General features: G+C 36.6%; 1 protein-coding gene across 2 annotated transcripts; it reads left to right on the top strand.

Annotated features, from left to right (window-relative positions):
* Positions 1–18610: 18610 nt before the first annotated feature.
* Positions 18611–26364, top strand: LOC121317232 (U2 small nuclear ribonucleoprotein B''-like). Of its 2 annotated transcripts, none has more exons than XM_041252941.1 (7): positions 18611–18687; positions 19329–19406; positions 20018–20190; positions 21904–22038; positions 22191–22232; positions 22388–22476; positions 26012–26364. In XM_041252941.1, the coding sequence occupies exons 2-7, from the start codon at positions 19343–19345 to the stop codon at positions 26169–26171; spliced, it is 663 nt and encodes a 220-aa protein (XP_041108875.1). In that variant the 5' UTR covers positions 18611–18687; positions 19329–19342; the 3' UTR covers positions 26172–26364. The 2 variants fall into 2 exon arrangements, with proteins under 2 accessions (XP_041108875.1, XP_041108873.1); XM_041252939.1 differs by lacking the exon at positions 18611–18687 and adding an exon at positions 18694–18810.
* Positions 26365–27014: the final 650 nt, after the last annotated feature.

Raw genomic sequence — 27014 nt, forward strand, 5'->3', positions numbered from 1 at the left:
CAACAGTTAACAAACACTAACAGACAACTCAACTCATAAGGAAAGACAGACTCCTAGTTTAAAACACTAACCATTTATCAAGGAAAAGATCACTTGACTGACTTCCACCTACCGTAAGGAATAAATTGTTGTGCCATTTAGTTAAGGGTACTCGTTCCTTTTACATAGTGCCCTCACAGGTTGGGAAGGAGATCTAACACCAAGAATCATTCGATGTCTGTCACACAAGTACAAATGCAAAATGTTATTAGTGTGACTGTTGTAAAACAAATGTATAAATTGCTGTCAAGCACGCAATATAATACTACGATATTCTTTGTATTCATTTTCTTAAGTAAATGCAACAACTAAGCAATACGTGTTCATTTTTGTCATAAATACATCAATTAAACAATATCCATTAATTTTAACATTCATAATTATAAAACAGTTTAAATACAGGCCCTATGTCTTGTTCTAGTGGTTTACAATAACTTACCTGCACTATCTACTATCGGCCGATATGGGTAGATAACTATCTGCTATTGGTATCGGCCAAGAAAATCTTTATCGGTGTTAGGTGAATCTCTTGCACAACTACCAACCCCATTCCAAGTTCATTAAAACAAATGAGGATGTACTTGTAACATTCAGTGGAAGTATATTGGTTAAAGAAAACCATATTTTTTGTACAGTATTAAAGAGTAATACAGTTTTGTTGAGTTAAAATATTGTTATTAAAATGGGTGGCTGAGTGGTGTTTTGTGCTATTCCAACATAGCCAGTAATTACATTATGATGTGTAGCATGGATAATTGTCTGTACATTTCTAAGAACGTCAAACCTAAAGATATGTTAAGGTAGATAAACATTTTGGTTATTACATCTAGTGCCACACCAGTTATTAGTGCCTCAGAACTATGCATGCTATATTTTTGGGGAAAAATCAGAGAATGAATTGGAATATTAATTTTATGTAAAGGCACTCATGAATAGTAAAGAGTACAACTTAATTAAATATGGCACACATATTACACATGTGTAGAAATTGTTACAGTTGACCCCAGGGTGTTGTTGAAGAGGGGGATGGGACAGACGGAAGGATGGACAGATGAACAACTGTCTGAGGTCCTTCCATGAACTTTTCAAGAGAGGCAACTATATGCTTTTTCATGAGTTCATAATTAGACTTCTATTATTTATCAAAATTTCCATTAGGATTGTAAAGTGGTCTGGTTCTGTTTTGCTGGTTTTTATTTGCAGTTGGGCAAAGATTTAGCTAAGGAGGTGGTGTTTAAGGGAATCTAATGATTCAAAGCGTAGTTTCCCTGTTGGATAATCACATGATATCCATCAACTTATTAATATTGCAATGCAAATACCATAATCCATGAACCTTGATTTATTTCACTTTTATAGCTCTGATCTCAAATAACCCTTTTCAATAAATCTAACCTCAGCAGCTTTAACACCGTCTTCTGACAACTTTAAATAATAATTAAAAAAAAATCATAAACCAGGAGAAATTAATGTGGGATTGAAGCAGCCAAGTGTTAAAGTGTGAAACATATGTTTTCAGTAGCTATTATAAAAGCATAATAAATTGCTTACCAGGTTTCTCCATCATTGTGTAGGACTTGCCAGATCCAGTCTGGCCATATGTGAAGATACAGGCATTATAACCTTCAAAAGCAGCTGTAAGGCCATCAGTGCCAAAATCTTTAAAAACCTTAAATTACAAAAAAGATATTTCTTTAAATATCTGGACTAAAGTTATAACTTTGCATCTAAACTGTATACATTGTTTAGTAGATCCAGCTCTATGGTAAATTGCATTACTTACTGAAGTGCTTTGGTTAAGAATACATTTAGCTTTCTGTACTGCAAGTTATCAGCATTTGTAATTAAAAGTTTTCAGATGTTAACAATACACTCTTATTAACATTGTAGTTCCATGTAGACTTTGTATTTAATTGGACTCTCTTACATGAACTAGATTAAGTCCTGCTAAAAGAGACATCTCTTTCAAAAGATAACTATTTCTACATTCTGCACTCAATTTTCAGTCTTTCAGATTCTTCAGTTATGTTTTGTGTTTATGAGCATTTATCAGGCTTGGGTTAATTAGACTGGGAATAGACACAACAATACATTTGAGTACATGTATAACTTGATGTATTTATTGTAGCTGATCTACTATAAGTGTTTAAATAATAAATTAGCAACATACTGTTATTTTATTAACTCAAAGACAGAAATATCATTTTATAAACTAGCACTTATTAATAGAGATGTTGGTTTTCTAAAAGTCCCCTTTTTTTCAATTTAAATGTTGCGATGTAATCAAGTCACATTATTTGATGGTCTCGGTTTTAATTCAGTAATGACGATTATATAGTAGCTTTGAAACAGTATAATTTACTAAAGTATTGGTACAGTATGTTCATGGTTTTGTTTATGGGTAACAAGATGGTGTATTATTTTGACCAGGGAAAGTATCTTCTGCTGCCTTTCAAAGGACCTTTTTGAAACTCAGATTCTGCCTCATTGGTTCCCTTTTATGTCAGTAAAGTACTGAATAACATCAATAACTGACAATGATATTCAAATAAATAGGTATTTTTATAGTAACAGTCCAAGACTCTGTTCAAACCAGTTTTAGTTGCATTCTGTCTTAATTAGGGAGGAACTACATGCTGGAAAGGCACTGGTACAGTGTGTATACTGTAAAGGTTGCTGTAACATTTGCAGTGTCTTAGAGAAAAAAAAAAAAAAAAAGATAAATCATACCTGTCATGCACTTCTATTTGCTGTATATAGAAGGTCTCAAATGTACTATTTGTCAGTTAAAACCACGTTCAGCTATGTCATATTACTTGCTACTAACACTCTAAAAAAAAAAAAAAAAAAAAAAAAAAAAAAGGTTATTCTCAACTATCTGTAACATTCATTTTCTGCATATTACATACTTTATTAAGCACTTAATTCTGGACTAATCACTGTAACGTATTATTACTTTAGTATGATATTCTAAAATCCAGTAAACAATACACCAAGATATATTTAGGCATTGACATACACCGTAACAAATCTACTTCGACTAACAATATTATTTCAAACGGTGATTAACGAAAATGACCAATCCACTGTATTTATAAAGCCATTATATCATAACCCTGGCTCCCTGAAATAGAAATGCAACCATTACCTAATGGGTGTTTACCTCCTGAAGACCTCAAAACCTGAACATTCTATACCAAAGCTGCTCAGCCGAGCCTGTGACGCAGTCACGCCTACCCCTGAGTGTAAAAGGACACAGATCTCAGTGTCATTTTTCCTTCAAGCCTGCTGCAATCATAGATGCAGCAACCTTCAAGGTTAATGGTTACATATCTATTTCAGGGAATCAGGGTTAAGATAGTAACCTAACGTTCCCTTTCAAGTATGAAATGTAACCATTACCAAATGGGTGAGTATACCCAAGCCATTGTAAGGGCAAGATTGCCGAATGACCAGAATGCCACAAGGCTAAGCCAAGCCGTGTGGAGAACGTACTTGCTGAATAGACACATTTGAGGATCATCTCCGAGATCCAGTACTGCTTGTTTGTGCAGATAGTGTCCTTTGACAGGAGCTCTAAATTAGGCGCTTGTACCAAACAGCGACTGAAGCCTCCACTGGTGGAAATTGGGCAAGGCCCAGCTTGTAGCTTCACTAAAATGTGTGCACAGTCCGTTTGTAGCCTTCGGGGCGGACATGACTGCATCAGAGTCTCGGCTGAGCAGCTTTGGTATAGAGGGGTCTTTAGGATGTAAACACCCATTAGGTAATGGTTACATTTCGTACTTGAAAGGGAACTTTAATGTACAAATCATAAAGCTACATTGCAGGGCACTACCACACAGTAGCCAGACAAACCCTTACATTTATATAGCGCCTTTCACATGAGCAATGTATCAAAGTGCTTTCAAATCACTGAGCAACCACTGACAGACACAAGCTTTCGTTTTTAGTGCCACTATTGTCGATATATACCTCAACGGTTCAGACTCATTATGCAACAGTCCAAAGGGGATATCCATTTTATTAATTCAAACTGTATTTTGTACATAACCAAAATAGCAGAGATATGTTAAAGTGTTACTGAACAAGCTGTAGGGTTCATAAACATGTATAATTATAAAACTGTATATTCATAAATCGGTCTTGCCACTCTGAACCTGTGCCAGAGCGAGCAGGCAGGACCAATAAACCAAAATGCTGAACTTTGAGAGAGGCATCAGGAACTAATTTATTTTTTCTGATTGAACAGGTTGGATTGAAGCCACTGATGTGAATTCAAAAGATATTTTGATTTGAAGACCCGATGCATAAGCGACCAAGGATATGTTAGTAAAAAAATCTAAACATTTGTAATAAAGTTGAAAAAGATATTGCTGGAATATGTGCAACAAAGCTAGAACCTTGGCAAAGTAATGTGTTGTGTTTGAAACCCTGTTGCGCAACACTAAGTTAACATCATATTCAAAGTTTTGCCTAATTGCACTAACTTGATCTGACCACAAGAGTGTGCAACTATCCAAAGTCTAGTTTTCAAAAGTTGATCATGTTAGCAGACAGACAGCACACCTCTAAAGGTTAAACTTATGGAAATGCTCTTATGAGTCAACCTGATTTTATTGTGCAGCTGTTAGCCCTAGACCAACATTCAGAGGCCCTCATAAAATGGAAACTTAGTTACTATAGCCATTAACCCCCCTCAGACCTCACTTACTACAATACTGTTAACTCTAACATCAGTGAAAAGGAGGGTATCTGTAAATAAGTTCACGCTAGAGGTGATAAATGATACATATACAGTATGTATGGATGGATGAATGAATGGCTAAGTTATTTTAATACTTTTAGAATCATATTTTATTTCAGAACAATGAAATGCTTTGTATTGTATATACTTTATAATGTCTGCAATAGTGAATAAAAACAATAGGTTGATTGGACATTGAAGAACTGACAAACAACCCACCAGTACAAATGACCATAAAAAATACAATTTAACCAATCTAAAGTCTGAATGTCTGAAACTGAGTCAATTTAAAGTGTTAAGTTATAATTTCTGATATACTATTTTCATTTAAAGTTTCAGCCAGTAGTAATAAATCATTTTCCAATAATGTATGGCTGGATGTACCTTTCCTGAGAAATAAAATGTGAGTGTTTACTATCACTGAATAGTATGAAAAGTTGTATGTGAAGGTCTTGATTCACGTTCTCACTTGGTCTCCTGAGATTCCTTCTGGGACCTGTTAAATTGAAATGTGAGATGTAAAAATACTATTAAAAAACACAGTTCAAATCAGTGTGTTTCTTATTTGTATGCAACTGTTCTGTTTTGGTCATTTTACTAGCATTTTCTAAATTCTTTATTCTCAGATTTTAAATATTTTAGTTAGAAAAAAAGTTACAAGAAATAGATCTACAATTATTTACATCAGCATTTTTTTTTTTTTGCAAAACATTAAAAATGCTAATTCAAAAAGTATTCATACCCTGACAAAGAAAACAAAATTAATATCTAGTTGAGGCACCTTTAACAATAATAACCTTTTTTAAACGCTTAGGATATTTGTCTGAGCTTTTGATATGATTCTTTAGTGGTTTTTGACCATTCAACGCAAAATTGTCCCAGTTCATTCAAATTTTAAGGACTTCTCTTGTACACAGCCTTCTTAACTCATACCAAAGATTCTCAATCAGATTTAGATCAGGACTTTGACTAGGCCATTCTAGAACCTTGATTTTATTCTTCTTTAACCATTCTGAAGTAGATTTTGATGTGTGCTTTGAATCGTTGTTGTGTCACTTTAAACCAAGTTTTGTAGCATAGGCCAATATCTTTTGGTATGCTATGGAATCCATTTTACCGTGTATTGGAACTAAATTTCCTGTGCCATTAGAGGACAAACCCCATAGAAGGATATTACCACCTCCATGCTTGACAGTAGGTATGGTGTTCTTTTCTTTGTACGTCTCACCAGACTTTCTCCAAACATAACGACTATCCACATGACCAAACAGCTCGATTTTTGTTTCATCACTCCACAAAACCTTTGACCAGAACCCATATCCATTATTCAAATGCTGTTTCGCAAACTTTAAGCGATTGTCCTTGTGACGTTTTCCTAAGAGTGTAATGTAATACTCGACCTGTGGTTGAAATGGAAACCTCAGTGCCACTTGCAGTCAATTCACTCTGAATATCTTTGGCAGTCAATCTAGAATTGTTGTTCACGTTCCTCATAAATCTTCTACTTGTTCTTGGTGAAAGAACCTTCTTTCTTCCAGACCGAGGGAGCACTGTGACAGTACCAGGAGTCTTGTACTTCTTGATAATAGAAACAACAGTTGAAACACTCCCAACACAACACTGCCAGCCTAAATGATTGTGATTCAGTGGGTCATTTCAAAATGAGACCAGAATTTATCTTCTTGCAAGACAGTACAGATGATCTGTGAAACTGTAACACAGTTACCTTTATATTTGTTAGGGAAATCTTTTTCTCTTCCATATGAATAATACATTTGGCACCCAAATCTTTCTCTCTGTAATAAAATAAAATGTAGTAAAAATGTGCTTAAAAAAATGGATTTAACAATATTAATTTAATGCAGAAATCTGTCATGTGGAACAACTACTGCAGAGTTACATAGCAGTCATTTAGTTATGCAATATTTCGCAGCAATACATTACAGTACATTGTTTATAAATGTAGCGGTTCATTCTATCTAGATGCTTAAAAACAATGTTGTTCAGATTCAGTAATACAACTGCAAACTGAAGAACTGACATGCATTCTATCAGACAGCCAACACAGTATAGGGATATTAAAACTTCACATGGCTAGATGAACAACATGAAACTTTAAATCAGCATAATCAACATAAAACATTAGGCCTTAAAAAGGGATTCTCTTGTGTTCTGAAAAATATACAGTATAGTAAAAGGGAGCATGACAATGCCAGGGCTGTATAAGAGCGATTCATTACTCAATATCCCTTTATACAATGCTTTCAGTCAAGCTACTACAGTATATTGCAATCTAATTACTACCACATACCAATCTATTGCAATCAAACAGAAATCAATTTAAAAAGATGCAAATCACATCAATAATTAGGACATCTGAGGATTCAGGATGGGTGATAAGATCTCTTGATCTGCTACTTTGTCTTTATGGTATAAAAAGGAGATCTCATTAAGGCTCTGAAATTAATGTGCTGTAGTTGAATCGTCAAAAGAGCATTCTGTTGAAATAGTGGCTATATTATCTTTTTTTTTTGTCAGTGCTCTCAAACAAGAATGAAACCGTGACCCCAGATACAGTACCACTAGTGCTGTCTTTATTATACTGTATTGCTTACCTTGGTTATTTTTAAATCACATACGTATGACCCTTTTTACAACTTGTTAATTTTATAGACTTTTCATATTTATGCAGATTACTCGTTTTCTGTAAATGTGGCTGTTTTTGTACAGTACGAGTATGTGGAATGTTGATAAGATGGTACTATTATAAAAGGGACATTCCATGTCAAGCGTTAAATTCAAATTTCAATTACCATCCTATACCATATGACACACAGTACATCTACCTTAACAAGACCTTTGTAGCTACTTAAGTTAATTTATGTGTCTTTGTTGTACTGGGCTTTGTGCTAGATGCTAAGCCCAGGGATGAGAGGAAGGCATTACAAAAAATCTGAAAGGTCTGAGGATTTGGGCCACGCTACAGCTATGGCCAAATGTTTGGCATCACCCTATAGAATTAACACATTTTGTGTCATAAAGTCGAGTGACACCTGCTGAATAATGTTACGTTAACATATTGAATTACGTACTGCTTTGTATTTTTCCGATATACTTTATATGAATTTACATGATGTTTATATATATATATATATATATATATATATATATATATATATATATATCATATTATTTTAAGGTTTTTAGCCCTTTAAAATAGACCCAGACCCAAGAACTTGAAGTTTTTAATAGCACTTATGTGCCAATTTTAATATTTACAATAATAAAATAAGACAAAAACAAACCAAACACCTAACTCCCACTCTGAGTACTTTCTAAACTTTTCTTTGTTTCCCTAACTAACCCACTGGATGGCTAAGCTGTTTACCAGTCAAAACAGCACTTTTACCCACACACCGTTGCACACCACAGAAACCATCCAAAAGGTATTCACTCTACCTTTTAAACAGAGGTTTCTTCTTCATGACAGCCTCTCTTCATACACACTGGAGACTGCCCAGAACAAACATTTTCTTCGCTGGTTTAATACCTGCCTGCTAATTGTAGGCAGGTGATATCCATTATCATTATCCCCTCCTGGACTACATTTTCTCTCTCCTTCTCCCACCTGTGGTCACTATATATATATATATATATATATATATATATATATATATATTATATATATATATATATATATATAATATAGTATATATTTAATATATATTTTTAAAACAATGTCTCTAAAAATTTGTTACAGAGATTGGATTTAAGATCCACTTCGTTTTAAATACCGGTATCGACATACGACAATACAACATCGTATATTTTGAAACTAACAAAATGATTGTTACGGTTTCCTTTCCGAACACCCGTCATAACAACTGTATTTTTGACATAAAACTGTAACCTCACATTCGTGAAATTTGTAAACAGGTGTTGTGTTCAAGTAGACATACTATATATATATATATATATATATATATATATATATATATATATATATATATATATATATATATATATACATTTTGACCACTTTTTTAAACTTTCAAATTGCATTCCCTGCCTCAAGATGGAATCACATGTACCTGCATGGACCACTCAGAACTACATTTCCCATTATCCTCCTGCTCACATATGTAACTGAGATGGATTTACCAGTGAGCAGCAGGATGATGGAAAATATAGTTCTGAGAGGTTCATGCGGGTACATGTGAAGCCATCTTGAGGCAGGGAATGCAATTTAAATGTTTAAAAAGCTGTCAAAATGTAAAAAATAAAAATAAAATAAAATAAAACAATACATACACGTTGTAGCAACACATGGGAACATACAACACAATAAAATAAAAAGGTCCTTATGTAACCTTTAAATTCTTTCTTACATAAATATCGGATTAGGTTTTTTTTTGTGTGATTTTTTAAAATCAGTAAGATTACCTTTGTGACAGGGCGGGGTTTGAATTCCTCCCTGACAGAACACATGTGGGAATGTGGCTGGGACCATAATGGAATAATGGATGAAATTAGACTCCAGCCACAGGTGTATAAAAAGGGAAAAATCACAGGTGTTAAGGTTAGAGTTAATATTGGTGAGAATAGTTTTGGTGATATGTGCTGTACTGTGCTATACTCTGTTAAACTGAAAGATGCATGTACATTCGATTTTTGTTTAAACCATTTATTCCAGCCACTGCACCTATTTGTTTTGTTTGTTAGTGTTTTAATTGTTAGTTGTGTAAAATAAAGTGCACCATAGCATTTAAACCTGCAGCTCCTTGCGTCTGAGTCTCTCTCTCTACCGGAAACAAGCCTTGCCAGTGACACTACCGTCGCACAACCTTGCACCCTTTGGTTTAAAATGTCTGTTTGGATAACTGCTTAGGAAGATGCAGGACCAAATGAAATAGGAGTGATTGTAATTCAGCTGTGCCTATAGTCAAAAAAAGTAAAGGTTACACAACACAAATGGGTTACTCCCATTGGGACATCTGAATGTTTGAACAGTCAAACAAGTGTTTGAACTAAGTTAATTGTTATTATAACTTTACAAGAACACAAAAGTCATATTGGGATTCAAGGCTGTTTTGAAATACTGTCATTTTAAAAATATCACAGCACAAGTCATTTATATTATTTACCATCAAATCTAAAATAAATCAGTCAAAAGTTGGTTGTGATAATGTAAAGCAGCTCTAAAGGAAGACTATGGAAAGTGGAAAAGGTTAGACTATGAAAATAAGTGTCAATGATGAGTTTTGTGTTGCTTCAGCTTGAAGGGGTGTGTGGCAGGGCGACTGCCCTGCACGATTGGAAATTAGTGTTGGTGTAATTTGTATGTGTGGGAATGGGTTATTGTGTCTTTTTGGAGGTGATTTGTGTAATTAAATTATTGTTTACAGATGGGCGCTCGGTTGAAACATGTTGCCTTCTAGGCTTGTGTGGCAGTGCGATTGCTCTGCACAGTGGTAAATTAGTGTTGGTGTGGTTTATATGTGGTAATGGGTTTATTTTGTGTCGTTTTGGGACTTGATTAGTTTGATCGCATTATTGTTTACAGACGGGCGCTCGATTGAGACTTGAAACCTGCTATGCTTGGTTGAGGGAAGGGCAGCAAGTGATTGGCTGTGCTGGTCCTCAATCAGCACGTGGGCGGGTCTCGACCGAGTGTCCGTCCGTTTAAAAACATCCGCAGGGGATTGCTCGGAGCTGCTGCAAAGCCTGCCGTTTTCATGGCACCTTTTGAGTTATAGTTTGGGGTATTGTGTTTTATTTTGCACTTTTTGTACAGTTTGCTGTATTTGTCCTCTGTGCGTTACCATCGCTGGTAACGTCACATGACCGCCTTTATTTTGCTTTCATTTTCTGTTTTTGTTAATAAAACCTGCGCGCCTGTGCCGGCGTTTCAACACCACCTCTGTCTCTCTGTAAGCTTGAAGAGCGGCTACCCACACGTGTGACCCAAGGAAAACCCTGTCACCGCTTGGCTGAGGGGAAGAGCAGCAAGTCATTGGCTGTGCTGGTCCTGAATCAGCAGGTGGGCGGGTCTTGACCAAGTGTCCGTCAGTTCAAAACCATTAGCGGGACATGGTTTGAGACTGCTGCAAGGCCATGAGACTCGGCGCTACGGAGGTCTGGAATCTTCACTGAAGAGATCTGGAGACTGCAGACTACTGCATGGGTTAACCAGGGACAGGGTTCGAGCATTCACGCAAGAAGAAACTGCAGCTGCCGGCGGTCGTGTGTATACCAGGGCAGGGTAGGAACTGAGCTTAGTTTCAGGCAACACCAGCCTATAGTATAGAGGCAAGTGTATTCCAATGGGACCTCCTGTTTAGGGGAGTAGCGCTAGCTGTTGCACAAACAGCATAGACTGTTCAGCATAAAGAGTTCCTCTTTAATCAGCCTTCACAGCACAGTATTTTAGATCTGAAGCAACATGATAATAAAATAAATATCAGTGCTTTTCAAAATAATGTTCCTGGGAGGCAAAACCTTTAAGCAGTTTGAGTTGAGTTGCCCATAAGACTGAATGTGCTCTGTGTCAGCATCTGTAGCAATTGGTAGTGTACAGTGTGTCAGTATCTTTTACTCCAATGTCAGCTGCTGCAGGGTTTTCCCAAGCTATAATATTGTACCTGTGCTGCGCCAAGTACAGTGTGCAAAATGTAACGGTGTTCTGGTTTACAGGAAATTATTAATTTACAGGAAAGTACCTTGCAGTGTAGTCTTTAAACAAAAGCTTTTGTGATCCCTCTCTAACTGCCGTTACACAGGATTCATTAAGCGGATGTTTATAAAATCAAGTAAAGCCAAAACACAGTTGGTTCATACCATGTGGTGTTATTGTGGTATTTTAATCTTGCATCACATAGCTATATTTAACCACACACTTTTGGCCTATGTTTTAATGTCACTTTCATTCTCATGTTTCTCCACACATAGCTCAAACTATTTGGGAGAATTAAAGAAATAGCAAAATACGCCCAATTACTATTGAAAAGAATTAAAATCAAACAATACAGGTAGACCATTGGATTAATTGCTTTTGCAGTATTTCAAGTACTGCCTTTTATAGTGTATACTAAAATCAAACACTCCAATATATAGTGATATTTGGTGAACTAAAATTTAAAGTTTAGTCCACTATTTGCACAGTTCCATATTATGTAAAAGCTCCAATACACTTCAATTATTAATATATTTAGACAAAAATAGGCATAAAGACATTCAGGTTGCCTGAAGAGGCACTTCAGGTACTGCATTTTTTTTTTTTTTTTTTTTAACAAATGTGCAGGTGAAATTAGCAGAAGTTAAAATAAAAAAAAAAATCAATGCTTTTTTCAAAGGATGTTTCACCAAGGTAATACACTTTGTATAATGTAAAAAGTATCGTTTAATAACGGTACTGTAGTATTGAAAATATCTATTACAATTCAAAATGCCAATTAAGACCTGGTGAAGCTGGCCATCCTCTGTCTCCTCAACATCACCGAAGAGACTCACCGGGTATGATTGAGGGTGGTCGCGGAAAGGTTGTGTGACCACATGGTACACTGGCTGACCCACCGGCCATGAAAACCAATCTTCAAATGGGGGAAGCGATTGTAGTGTAGCAGTTTTGCCATGTGGTCAGTGCTGAAACCCAAGCCTGTATATGGAGCGACAATCCCGACACCCTGGAAGAAGCCGTAAAACTGTCCGAGGACTTTGAAGACTCCCTGGTCTCCACCCCAGACATGGATACTCACGGCTCATGCCCATCGTAGCAGAAGATCACCACCTGCTCTTTCTCTCCCACCACCAGTACCAGCTCCGGCATCAGGTTCCAGACAACCGAGACCGCCGACTCCAATGGGCCACCTTGCCTCCCCTTCATGGACACCAAGGTTGGCCCCCAGCTGGGGGTAGAGGTGCTTCCCTGCCCTGTTGCCATACCAGCAGTGAGACAAATACTTAATCAATGTTCCTTCTATCACCCCTACTTGTTTTAGGTGCAAGGTTACTGGCCATCTAGGGCAGATGCTACTTCCGCCCCTCTCAATATACTGGACATGTGGCACTCAAGGACAGACATAGTGTGGGGCAACACAACGACCTGTCACTAGTGCATGCTTGGGGACAGGTCCGGTCTATTGAAGGTAAGGATCTTGATGGAGCTAGTATTTCTGCACTTCAGTATCAAGGAGCAATTGCTGTGTAGGGTAAACTTAGCCACGGACACAAGACAGCCTGTAACAATTATTGGTTCCACGGTCTTGTTGGCCCGAGGTCATGAGGCTGGTGCATGATATCCTTTTTGTGGGGCACCTCGGAGCTGACAAAACAAGGGAATGAACATTGGCTCAATTTTATTGGGTAGGACTTCATACTGATGTATCAAAATATGAAGCCACATGCTCAGACTGCCAGCGAGTAGCGCCAGGTCGAGTGCGCCCCACGTCTTTGGTCCCACTGCCGATTATTTCTACCCCCTTTGAACGCATTGCAATGGACAAAGTTGGCCCTTTGCTACCTTCTGATTCTGGGTATATGTATATATTAGTGGTGGTAGATTATGCAACGCGATACCCAGAAGCAGTTCCATTGAGGTCCACTAGTGTCGCTGCAATAGCCAAAGAATTAATGCAGATTCTGACTAGAGTAGGGATCCCCAAGGAGATTTTGACTCGTCATGGAACCAACTTTTTGTCTAATACGTTATAAAAAATAAGTTCCATCAGGACATCTGTTTATCTACCACAGACGGATGGTTTGGTGGAACGTTCCAATCAGACCTTAAAGCAGATGCTGAGATGTTTTGTAAATCAAGAGCAAAAACAATGGGCATCGCTTCTTCCCTACTTTCTTTTGCAGTGAGAGAGGTGCCACAGAGTTTGACAGGGTTCTCTTTTTCTGATTTGCCAGGCATAACTAACCTTGTTGAATATGACATTATCTCTCCCTCCAGTATGAGAGATCTTACTGGGTCCCAGAAAGTTGAAGTAGCATTAGCAAAGAGATATGGGCGAGTGGTGCAGTCCAGTTGTGATAGTGGCCAAAAAGGATGGCACCAACCATTTCTGCATTGATTTCCGTAAGGTAAATGCTATTGCCAAGTCCCATGCCTCGGGTCAATGAGCTTCTAGATAGACTGGTTTATCTCCACTCTGGACCTGACAAAAGGCTACTGGCAGGTCCCCTTAACCTGCAGTTCTAGAGAGAAAACCACATTTTCAACCCTTGAAGGGCTGTTTCATTTTAAAACCATGTCGTTTTGGGCTACATGGTGCGCCCGCTGTCTCATAGACTGATGGACCAGGTCTTACGCCCACATAATGAATATGCAGCAGAGTATATTGATGATGTGATTACAGCTTCACTGAACACCTAATTTATTTAAGTGGTCAGTAGAATGGCAGGGGACATTTGATACTATTAAGCGAAGACTCTGCCAGGCCCCTACTCATCACACCTGATTTCACAAAACGATTCATCCTCCACACTGATGCGCCGGATGTTGGTGGGTGCGGTCTTGTCCCAAAAGGTAGATGGAGTAGAACACTCTATTGTATATCAATAAAAAGATGCTCCTTTGGGAGCACAACTACTTTGTGGTTGAAAATTTGTGTTTGGCCATTAAATGGGCTACTTACTCTTTACAATATTACCTGCTGATATGTTCCTCCATTTTGGTTATTGGTAAAAGAACTCAGAAGAACCTGTATTGTGAATATACATATTGTGAGTGTTTGATTGTTTTGTCTAATTGTTGCTTGTTATTATTAGACAACTAACATGTACCAGAGCTGTCGCCAAAGGGCAGCACAAACTCGGAACAGCACTGCACTCATATCAACATAAACTGTATTTGTACCACAATCACTAATTCACGCACTAACAGACTTGTGTATGTGCTTTGTGTTTAATGTGGGGATACAATAAATGGGACTTTATTATTTCAGGATCAACCCGGGGATTATAAAATAAGTAATACATGCTGCTGTGTTACTTACCAGCTTTATTGTTGTTTGTTGTGCTGTCAGGCACTCGACAGAAACCAAATAAAACAAACCTTTGTACCTGGATTATAATTATCTGTCTGTTCATTGAGCACTTGCACCTGCACGCTAGTGTTCCATTCATTTTCTTTTGGAATGTGTAGCCTACACACGCAGGGTTGACCCAAACCCGCTATTTATTGAGAGAGGTGTGCAATTCTCCACCTGTAATTGCGGTGAGAGGTGTTTGAAATGGTTGATTGCGGAATCCCCTGCTTTACCTAATTAGTCTTATAAAATAGGTTATTATTTTGTCAATGAGTGCGGCCGTACTGAACATACACATTATGTGGCTTTTTGCGGTCGGTTTTTTCCCTTTATAAATTTGGGCACCAGTGTCTAGCACCGTTGTTAAAGTTGTAGCTAACATAAAAAACAATACAAAATTCATACCTATTGTGTACTTTAGAAACAATGGAATAGAATGAACATTAACAAAATGATCATTCCTAACTTTTAGTAGTAGTGAATGCAGAATTTGACCGAGTGCACTAACAACCCGGAAAATTGCCTTTACATTTTAACGGTACTGAATATCTATTATTGTACATTGAATGATGAAATATCACTGCTGGATGTAGTTCCCCTTCAAATGTTCAATTCCGGGATCAGAAACCATTTACACTTCGATAATTCTTGGAACCTACTCATTAAAATCATTGTGACCATGAACACATTTCAAAATGGTTCAATGTTTGTTATCAACTTGCTTCATTAACATTATATTGTTCCAATCAATGCAGGCATACTATTATATACAAAACACTAAATCACCAGTGTCATTGCTAATTATCACCAAGCCATTATAGTTGACAACAGTGTAGTACGGCTTGGAACGAGTTTATTCGTCTGTATTTAGCCTTTTAATTTGAAGATGATGAGAATCAACAGAATATATACATTTTGGAATCTCAAATGGTATTGTGACTGGATCATTAATTCAATGACTGGGATAACTTCCAGATTATACAATATTTTTTGCACAACTAACTAAGAGCAATGCTACAGTTTGCAATGCAAAATCCTGTCAGCTCATAATACCGTGGTGTTTACTTTGTATAAAAGCTATTACGTCTCTTGGTTGGCTTGGGATAGCTGTTGATTCAAATGGTCAGAATGCACAGTTTAATGATGAGATGGTAATGAGCCAGACCTTGAGCTCTTTCCTTGAATCACTGTTCATTTACTGAGAAGACATCTGGCATTAAACCCATAAAGAAAAAATATATACTGGAGGTTAACTGCACTGCTGTATAAGCACAGGCAAGCATGATGTCAGAATGCTCGGTTATACAGTCAAAAGTGTAGAGTACAAACCAAAAGAGGATTATGATGGTTGTATAATGCACTGGTGAGACCACACTGTAGCTAGTTTTAGTTCTGGTCCCTGCATTACAGAAAGGACTGTGGCTTCTGAGAGGTAAAAACCCTAGAGTTAAAGGAGTAGATGTAAAGCTATGCGCAAAGTGATTTGCAGGTGCAAAACCCCCATGATGCTGCTGTAAATCGTGTTTAGCCACTGTAAAGTCTGATTTACTGGCCGCTAAAAATGCAGCACATGTATAGAATGGTGTTCATGTGGCATTCGGCACCCACTGTCAAATTTGCACTTTGACATCATTAATGCCTTCAAATGAAGAAAAAAGTGTGGAATTGGTTGGGATCTGGATACGAAGCGGGTGCAAACATTATAATGTGATGTAAGGATTTTGCCTTGCACTTGGGCAATTGCTGACCCTCCCAAAACCTTACACCTCTTATACAAGGTGCAAACCGTTGTAGACACGAGTAACTAAAACAGGGGTGTCAAACTCCAGTCCTCCAAGGCCGCAGGGTCGTTAGGTTTTCATTCCACCTTAAGCTCTCAATTAACATAATTGATCTAATTATTTGTTCAATTTGATATAACTAATATTTTTCAAGGTGATTCAAGGTACACTACCTATGAAACATTTTGAAACAAAAGCCAGAAGACATTGCGGCCCTCCAGGAACAGAGTTTGACACCCCTGAACTAAAAGCTGTATAAAAGCACACACCTACAGAGACCTGGCTTCAGGATGGCTGCTGTGGTACACTTCCTGACGCAGCGACACTTGGCTCTTGTTGAGGAGAGACAGGAACATGCTAAAAAGGGTAGACCAATATATATAATTTCCTAAGGACACTAGCATAACTGATGTTGGCTGTGGCTTTTCCAAACAACTCCATTTCATGCTGAGTGACCTCAGCCATATGGACTCTCACCTCCTTCTCAGAAAACGTTTCTTTTCTTTGCTGCCCTGACTCTGACATATTTTTTTTTGGTTTGTATTTTCGTGTTCTACAAAAGTCATACTGTGGCTGCTAAATAGACCGACATGCTCTTTGAGACACTCAGGGTGCAGTGCAAAATCATTGCCTGGTTGCAATGCAATTAGAATTTTGCATCTGCAATTATTTACACTACGCCTATACTTACATCTACTCCAAAATGTATTGGTTATGAAGATATGTTGAAGGAACTGAATATATTTAGCCTCGAAAAATAACATTTAGGATAGACATTATTTAAGTTTTTAAAATCCAAAAAAGTTATCAAATTTGAACAGCAGTACCAAGACCAGGGTCAGAGGTTGGCAATTGAGAGGTAGGAAGCATTTTATTTACAGAGAGAGTTGTGAGTGTATGTAATTGTTTACAAAGACACTTGTTGCCACTGAATCACTGGGATCCTTTAGTAACAACTGGACAAAGTTCTGGGACAATTCAGCTGCAGTACTACATGAATTCTTCTTATACTCTCATATGCATAGTATAAGCATGAGGAACCTGAAAATAACAGTGCAAATACACCATGGTAAACTTTCATGAGGGAAATGTTTAATTGAGATCTGGGGACTGTGTAGGCATTGGAGAGGTGTGAGTTCTGGTTCATGTTCTTATGACATTCACAAACAAGCACATCATTCATCAGGGTAAACGTAAACCATTATAGGATAAGTTCATGAGAATGGAATCGACAGCTTCCTGGTCTGGGTGTATGAGGTGATTCCGTTGACTGTCAAGAGCAACCCCATTCTACATATTAAACCCTATCAGACAATATCTTTTATAAGAATGCATTCTTCAGATTGAGCCAATTGCTGTCTTAGATTGAATTCCGCTTCTGATGAGGTGATTGTAAAGTTCGTTTTTTCAGTTACTTTTGTGAAGAAACAAGCAAACAAACAAAAAACAACCACCATACAGAAATAAGCTTGGCATGTGGATGCACCAAATGATGAGAAACACATATAAAATTCAAAATCAGTCACATGGCGCTGTACATATTTATGTTATTTCATTAACTGTCTAAAATGACCACTGTTAATCTGAAGGTAGGATTCCATTATCAAGATTGATGTGGCTAAACATTTTTATTTCCAGGCATTGTGATGAACTTTTAAGAATGAGTTAACCAAGGTTTCCCATCTGCTAGATAGTGTATCTCAGCTGTACCAGGGGTCTTCCGTCCTCAGTTGAGTCTCATGGTCATTAATATAGATATAAGCTCATAGTCTTTGTGTATATATAAATCTGTCCTCCAAACTATCTTGGAATGATGCTTGTAATCCATATAGTTCCTTTTCTCCCCAAAAATATTTATATTTTAAGAAAACCAGAAAGACATCTAAATAGATACATTAACTATATTTCTGACCTTTGTATATGGTTACCAAGAAGCAAAATAAACAAAACAACTAATGAACAATGACGTACGATAGAGGGCGTTGTAGTTTACTTCGCCCAACGTAGGAACTAATTACAGCAAACTGTGATTGTAACTCGGATTATTTATTTGTTACGCACAGGAAACCCACGTTGGTTGCAGTTTCTGGTAAGTCCTAAAAAAGAATTAGCGCCGCGAGTTTCTTTTGAGGTTGTAAGATAATTGAAGTTGTTTTTTAGTGACTTTTGTCTTTGGGGAATTTTGTCTCGTAAATTCAAACATTAAAGTAAGGTATGGAAACTTTTTCAAATGTTGTTTCTTACGCAAGTAAATTTTATTAGCGACCACTTTTTATTTTGGCTTCGGTCTCAATGGGTAAAGCTTCTACAAATATATTCACAGTGTAGGTTTGTCAAACTAAGGACGGTTGTGCCTGATTGAAGCGATTTCTTAAAACATGAAATGTGTTTCAGAACTTTGTTTTTCGGTTTTCTAAATTCACACTGGGTAGGGATAATGTGTGATTATACATGTTATATTCGTGGCCTATATAAGATTTAATGAAGTTGTTCAATTGCTATGCAGAATTTCCGCGTACCAGGTACTAGTCGAAATGTTGCATGCGCAGTATTTAAGTGTTTTGCTCTGTTAAATTAGAATTCGCTGTCAGATTTCAAGTTCAGTTATTAATGTTTAGTTGTTGGATGTACAGTGCTTAATTTAAAAACGTAACCTAACGTATTTAAGTTGAGGCATCTTTATATATTGGCAGCAAGTTTTATTTAATACAATTTTTTGTATCCCTTTAGTCGTACAACTTATCATGGATATAAGGCCAAACCACACCATTTACATCAACAATGTAAATGATAAGATTAAAAAAGAAGGTAGGTTTTTTATTTTATTTATTTAAACTTCCTCCACCTTCACTTGTTCTAGTGTAGAATGATGTGAATTGTTTTTCCTGTGAACCAAATACTGAAAGTTATTTATCTGAATTTCTGCATCCCTATATCCCTAGATTTCAATTACGGCCTTCAAGTTTTAAGTTGCCGCCTCTTCGTTCCCTTATTTAGGTGTGTAACACTGCGAGGTCGGAGTTTTTCTACTTGTGCTCCCTCCTTCTGGAATTCCCTGCCTCCAGTTGTCAGAAACAGAAACATTTTTTTCCAAGCATATGCAAAACTTTTATATTTTAATTTTTAGATTGTGTTTGTAAGTAAGGCGCTATATAAACATGGATTGATTTAAATATGTGCATTTACTAGTTGAACACACCCTTCAAGATTAACATCACGTTCTAACAAGCAGTGGCGCTATGTAGTAGCATAGTGTGCACTACAGTGTTAAATTCACTGTTAAAATAAATAAATAAATAAATATTAATTAAAAAAAAAAATACTTAAGTAGTTCTGGCCTATCTGCTTGGTTAGAACTTCTGAAAACCTGTTACTTGTCTGTCTACTTACATAATGAATTCTAAACTTTTTTTTTGTAGAACTGAAAAGGTCGCTGTATGCACTGTTTTCGCAATTTGGTCAAATAGTTGAGATTGTGGCTTTGAAGACTATGAAGATGAGAGGACAAGCGTTTGTTGTTTTTAAAGAGCTTGCCTCAGCTACAAATGCTTTGAGGCAAATGCAAGGATTTCCTTTTTACAACAAAGCCATGGTAAGTTAAATTGCTCAGTTTCATGCTGAACTGTAATACAACCTAATTTAGTTTTTTTGAACGGTAGGGGTTGGCTTTAATGGCTTAGCATTTGGTACTGAAACATTGGATAAGTCAATGCCTTGTCAATTAATTGTTTTTAATGCTACTAGTTCTGTACCTGCCCACCCCCATTTTTAAACCCAATTTTCAAAATCAGAATATTACCTGAATTAATACAAACACATAGTAATTAATAACAGACAACCAATATTAATTCTACTGTAAATCCATTTTTAAATGCTTAGTGATTTTATTTTTTTCTGGTACAGAGGTGATAAATGTATTGAAGCAGGTACTTAAGGAAAGCGTGAGCATAGAACATAGTATTAAATTATGCAATTATAACACTTTCGATTGTATTTACTGTTTTAGACTATTTACATGTGTATGATGCACATTGTATTCTATTGTGGCAACATATGCATATTATACATCCATAACTTCAAACACACTGACATTTACAGTAATACTAAATAAACTGTGTAGTTCAGGCATCTGAAGACGACTGATGTATTACTTTCTTTGTTTCCCGTGACCCTCAAATGTGCATTTCCTGTTGCATTCACGGATTACAAGTACATTTTTATGGCAACAAGGGATTACAATCTTACACTCCAGACATGAATACATGTGTACGTGTGGCTGCTTCTGAGGGTGGTGTTTGTTTCAGGTAGTTTTGGGGAATGCACTAGTTGTCTGTATAGTGAGTTTTTAGAGGGCTTATCGCTTTCATTTCGGTGCCACTCAGTAATAAGTCTTGCACAATAAGTTTAACACATTAGTGTCTGGTGCCTGCTTATTGTCTGAAGCAGTGGTGAGAATTTCAATTTTTGGACCGTGATATAGAAACAATAGGCACTTGTGTGAAAATGTTTGACCACTTTGTGCTTTTAATTAAGTTTTTTAAACAACTTATAAAAAGTCTCATTCAATTTACCAATTTTCTATGTTCTCTATTGGTTTGCTATTTTAAATGAACTGATGTGTGGCCTATTAAAGTGATCAATTAGGCAATCACTAAATTTGCCTATTGACAATTTTTTTCAATGGACAGTGATTTGATTTCATATGCACAACAAACCAAAACAGAAGCAGTAGGGTGTTCTAACCTAATACAGTTGCATGTACTGTGATTTTTTTTTTTTTGCTCAAAAGAACCAACTTCACAACGTTTTAGTGTTTAACATAGCTTTGTCAGGAAAGTGTTTGAAAACAAAGTGAAGATACTTGTGTTGTTTCCATGTCATCAAAAGCCTACGTGTTGTGTGTGTGTGTGTGTTTTTTCTTCTTCCCTCCCCCCTATTACACACACACATGGAAAAGGAAATAAAAATAAAGTAACATTTATAGAAGGAAGCAATTTGCAGTTGACAGTTTAACTAAGTTATCATCTCAAACATAATGCAATTATTCCCTCTGAACAAACAGTTATAATAACAAAAAGAAAACGGCTAAAATTCATAGTACCCCTGATTTTAAAAATCACAGTACAAGAAGTTGCCTAAATCTACAAACATACCACAGTTAATGTGCCAATCCAATAAAATAGTATACTTATAATTAGTGATCACAGGTTTTGTTTTAACCATTCTTTGTTTAGAAGAAATCTTTAAAGAACTGTCATTAACTTTAGTGTAAATAGGTAGATAAAACATTCTTTTATTTCCCCAGCGCATTCAGTATGCAAAAACAGATTCAGATGTTATTTCAAAAACACGTGGCACGTTCGGTGACAAAGACAAGAAAAAAGAAAAGAAGAAGAAAACACAAGAACAGACAGCAAGTGCAGCCAAGAAACCAGCACAGGTAATGGAATGTTTGTACAGAGAGTTAAGTGAAGCATGAATGCCAGTACTGTGTAATGCTGCTTCACTATTGCCTAGTATTTTATGGCAAAAGTTTAAAAATTTTGATATTACTTTTACTGTGTTAACTTTTTTTTTCTTTCTGCAACACAGGGATCCACAAATGTCCAAACAAATTCATCCCAAAGTCAGCAGGTATGTTACTTCTGTTATACTTTTGGGTGAATAAACATCAGATTAATATATTCTATTTGTCTAAAATTCTGGGAGGGTAGGTGCAATTATTATTATTATTTTTGTGCAGTAAGCTGTAAATCTGAAAGTAATTGCTCACCGTGTCTTGATTGCAGGCACCAGACAACCCACCAAACTATATTCTGTTCCTCAATAATCTGCCTGAAGAAACAAATGAAATGATGTTGTCCATGCTTTTTAACCAGTAAGTATTAAGTTGCCTTTGTCAGGTTCTTTTTAAAAACTGTATTGGTATAAAATGGCTAAAACATTCTGGTTGGACTTTCAATATAAGTGATACATTTAGCTTTTTTGGTTTACTAGGAGTAGTGATGTGTTGCTTTGATTTAATTATTGTAGCTTGTAAGATGTTATATCCAAATGATATACACACTTTGACATTTTAAAGACTTTAAAATACAAAATGGTGGAAATGCACCAAATACTTTGTTTCAATGGTTGAATTACAATGAACTAAAAGTAACGTACTAACTGGGGATGATCCTGTGGTTGGTACGGAGGACAGTTCTAATTATATTCTGCAGGATAGTTGACTACTAAAAATTCAGCGCTTCCAGGTAGTCTGCAGGTAAGGTTTTTAAGATGTTCAACAGCAACAAACACAATGTATGTCTTCTGCTCCCAGAGCAGTGGTTCCCCCACCTGTGGTCTGTGAGTAAACTCCAGGTTGTCCGCAAACGACTCCCAAAATTTGGTTACGCAGTTCTTGCAATTACCCATTTCTACACAATCACACGTTGTGCTACTACAATATGTATTACTAAGCAAAACGGCAAATGATTTTAACCACATTATAGTTATAAGATGTATGTAGTTTGCAATTTCCCCTTTTTATCCATTTACTTTTATTACAGCGTGTGTTTATAACTTAATATACGTTACAGCTTCCTTTTGGTGCAGTACCAACCATTGCCTTCCAAGCCCCCATTAACTGAAACCACTATCTAATGTGAAACAAATACAGTAGTCTCTGGCTAAGAGAACACCCCTCGGGAAGCAAGCGAAATGCTCCTAAAGTCCCTTTCATACTGGCATACTCTACCAGGGTCAGAACCTACCCAGGTCAGGACCTGGTGTCATGCGGGTCGGCCACGCGATTTCGCACTGATTTTGACAAAGAAGGGTTGACCTGGGTGACAGATGCAAGTAAACGATATGCTTTCCAATGCCCCCGGAAACAGCTTGTTCCAGACGCTTCCATTCAAGCTTCTCTGCATTGAAAAGTCTGCCAAAATGTTGATTAGAGCAAATGTTTCTACATCCCTGCTGCAATCTGGCTCATGCTGTGTGTTAGTCAACAGAAATGTGGCTCAACAGAATAAACAAACTTTCCTTGCAGAAGTGAAACTTTCATGCAGGCGTAACTGTTTGTTATTTCATCGGCCGTCATGCATTTTGTCTCTCTCAACTCACATCCTGAGGTGGGTTGCTGGGACCAGGGTATGACCCAGGTATGTGGTTTCACACTACGCAGGATTGTGACCCATTTAGCCAGAACCCAGGTCTGAACGCGGGTAGAAGTGCCAGTGTGAAAGGGGCCTAAGGCGGAGTTGACCACCAGACCCAATTTGAATCAAATAAATATGTATTACTTGTCATGACGCACTTTCATCAACATATGAAATTAACAGAATAAGTAAGAAAAGCAATAGGCAAGTGTGTGTTAATAAAGTAAGACAAACTAACATTAATAAACCAACTGTCCAACTAAATTAAAGCAGCATCTCCACACACGTTAAATGCTTCAGCAGCTCTAGATTAATTATGATCACATGTACAGGAGCAATGTTAAAGACCCGTACAAAATGAACAGAATGGTGAAGCAACTCGCCAGAATGTTCAAGCTCTTGGCGTTTCCCCAATTTCCACCTTTTTGTAGCAAGAGAAACTGGTGTGTTTTGCTGTTCTGTTTACATGCCATTTTTTTAGTGATGAGGTGCATTTGTGGAAGTCCAAATACAAAATGAGGCAATGATAAATGACACTAATGATGACAAGTCACATTTGAAAAGACTGAAAAAAAACATAATTTAAGTTTGAGTTATCAATTTACAAAACAGTAATGTATCAGTTGTGATCGAATCACTGTGTGCCAAGAAGGGTGTGTGTTCCTATACTTACTACTAAATAAATAAGACGACTTTTTATTTAAGCCAGCGTTTTAGCCAGTTTGTATTTTTAGCAGTATTAGCAATAGTGTGCCTCCTAAGAGTGTACGTGGATTTATTCTACTTTTAATCCCACGATATAGCGCTGTGGTAATTCAGTCATATCAAAATATCGATATCGGTGCCCCTCCCTAATTAAAAGATTACACTTAATTCAATGATTTGAGGGGTCTCCTGGAAAAACTTGATAATCCACATTTTAATTTTTTAGGTAACTTTATAATTGTGTGTGTTTTTGGTTTGTTTTTTTTAAACAATTTTAAATACATTTTTTGAAAACTGTTTGTGGGTTATCAGTTTTATCCACCACATGTTTATCAAAAAACTAATAAGCAAAATTACTTGAATCTTAAATTGAGGGATATCAGTTTTGTTCCAGGACACCCCTCATTTCTGTTTGGACGATACTCTTTGTCAGTTAACCATTCTTTTCAACTTCACTGACTATACTTGTGTGTTATTTAAAGCGCTTTGTGATGGTGGTCCACTATAAAAGGCGCTATATAAAAATAGATTTATTATTATATACATTTCATAGACATCTGTCACGCTGTTCAGTGCTGAAAGGGTTACTTTAATAACTTTTTTTTAAATGTACTAAAAGGTGCAACTAAAACAGAGATTTAAAACTGTAGTTTAAAATATGCTCTTACTCTGCTGTCCCTGTCTCAATCATTGCGATGATCCATACTTGAAGTAGGATTTATGTTTAACCCTGAGGTCTGTACGAAGGTTGGGATCAGTTGATCCTGAACTTTTTTTTCCTTTTACGATTTGGTACAAAGATATTACCTTACTCAACTTTGTACAGAAGTAAAGACTAAGTTCTGAAGTTCGTTGAAATTGCCTAATGAAGTGGAATTAAACCATAGCTATACCTGACAGAAAAAATGCAACACATGCACTATGAAAGGGTACTGGCCAATGAGAAACCTAAGCAATCTAGAACATAGGCAGCACATTGCAGGGTTAATTTATCCACAGGTTTGTAATTTGAAAGAGACGAATATGGCTACTTGCTATGAGAGGAGAGGAGAGGCTAGAATATACTGTATATCTTATAAAGCAAATTTAAATATAGCAAATCCATGTAAATACAGTATAATCGTAAATCTCGAAAAACTACTCTTCTAAATCTTTTGTAGTCATTTTTGTATTACTTTAGTATAAATACATGTTAATTTGGATTCATATGTTGTTTTTTTCTGACTTTATGTGAACGAAAAGACACACATTTGCCCGTTTGCCCATTGAAAATAATGATATTTTGAAATATCACTGTCCTGGTCACAAAAGCAAAGTTTGTGGGGAATAATAGCCATTTTCTATACTTTTGAGGCATAAGCAATTAGGAAATAACACTTACTACCCAGGAACAAAAATTGTGTTATAGTAATTTGTATTACTTTTAATATTTGTGTAAAGTAGATTTTTATTCAGTAGATCTAGTGTTCCATTCATAACTGTTTCCTGTTCACATGCTAAATATTGGTTGTTGGACCAAAACTAGTCAGACTTCACACAAGTGTTTCTTCTGCTTCTCTTTGCAAGGTTCCCTGGCTTCAAAGAGGTACGCCTGGTACCTGGACGTCATGACATTGCCTTTGTTGAGTTTGAAAGTGAAGGGCAAGCTGGCACTGCAAGAGATGCACTACAGGGTTTCAGGATCACATCCACCAATGCGATGAAGATCACATATGCTAAAAAATAAGCCTGGCTGGACTAATTATTTAATGAGCTGTTTTTTAATTTTTTTTTTTACAACCCAATTGAGGGTGAAGTTTGAAAGGAAGACTTACTCAATCCTTTTGTTCTGAACCCCTGATAAGATTTCTTAATGTGGAGTAACACTGTGCTCTATAACTGTGGAATGTTTTGTTTTCTACAATAAATTTTGTTTGAAATTGTGTGTGTTTTGAAGAATTCACTCTAACGAGGTGCATATCATGCAGTAGAAGTCTGAATCTGGTAATCTTACATTTTATCAGTAAGTGTTCACATTTACTAAGTAAGGTGGTATATGTCCAGAATTATGAAGAAATTATTTAGCAGACTCTTTTTTATCCATGGCGACTTAAGATGCTAGGGTGTGTGAACTATGCCTCAGCTGCAGTCATTTACAACAACGTCTCACCTGAAAGACAGAGCACAAGGAGGTTAAGTGACTTGCTCAGGGTCGCATAATGAGTCAGTAGCTGAGCCAGGATTTGAACCAGGTACCTCCTGGTTACAAGCCCTTTTCTTTAACCACTGGACCACACAGTCGCTATGTTTGCCAATAAATCTTAAAATTTGCCAATATTTGGACTTTTATCTTAACAAATGAATAAAGTACTACTATAGGAAGCTAAGCTAAATTTACAAGACTTCCATTAGTGTGATTAAGGAAGCTTTATTCCGATTAGAATTGCAACCAAATTTCTACTAGTTTGCAGTATAGTGTGTTTAACTTAAGTTAAATTCTCACCAGAAAAAAAAGTCATCCCGTGATCTAATTTCTCATGAAAAAACAGTCTGCAGTGTTTAATTTTAACCTATATAAATTGTATCCTAA

This window comes from Polyodon spathula, chromosome 6 (assembly GCF_017654505.1).
Source record: "Polyodon spathula isolate WHYD16114869_AA chromosome 6, ASM1765450v1, whole genome shotgun sequence".
NCBI classification, from domain to species: domain Eukaryota; kingdom Metazoa; phylum Chordata; class Actinopteri; order Acipenseriformes; family Polyodontidae; genus Polyodon; species Polyodon spathula.

Coding starts and splice junctions, on each gene's coding strand:
- LOC121317232 (XM_041252941.1), top strand. CDS start 19,343: ATGGATATAAGGCCAAACCACACCATTTACATCAACAATGTAAATGAT. Junction 20,191..21,903: donor CTTTTTACAACAAAGCCATG/GTAAGTTAAATT, acceptor TTATTTCCCCAG/CGCATTCAGTATGCAAAAAC. Junction 22,477..26,011: donor TTGTCCATGCTTTTTAACCA/GTAAGTATTAAG, acceptor TCTCTTTGCAAG/GTTCCCTGGCTTCAAAGAGG.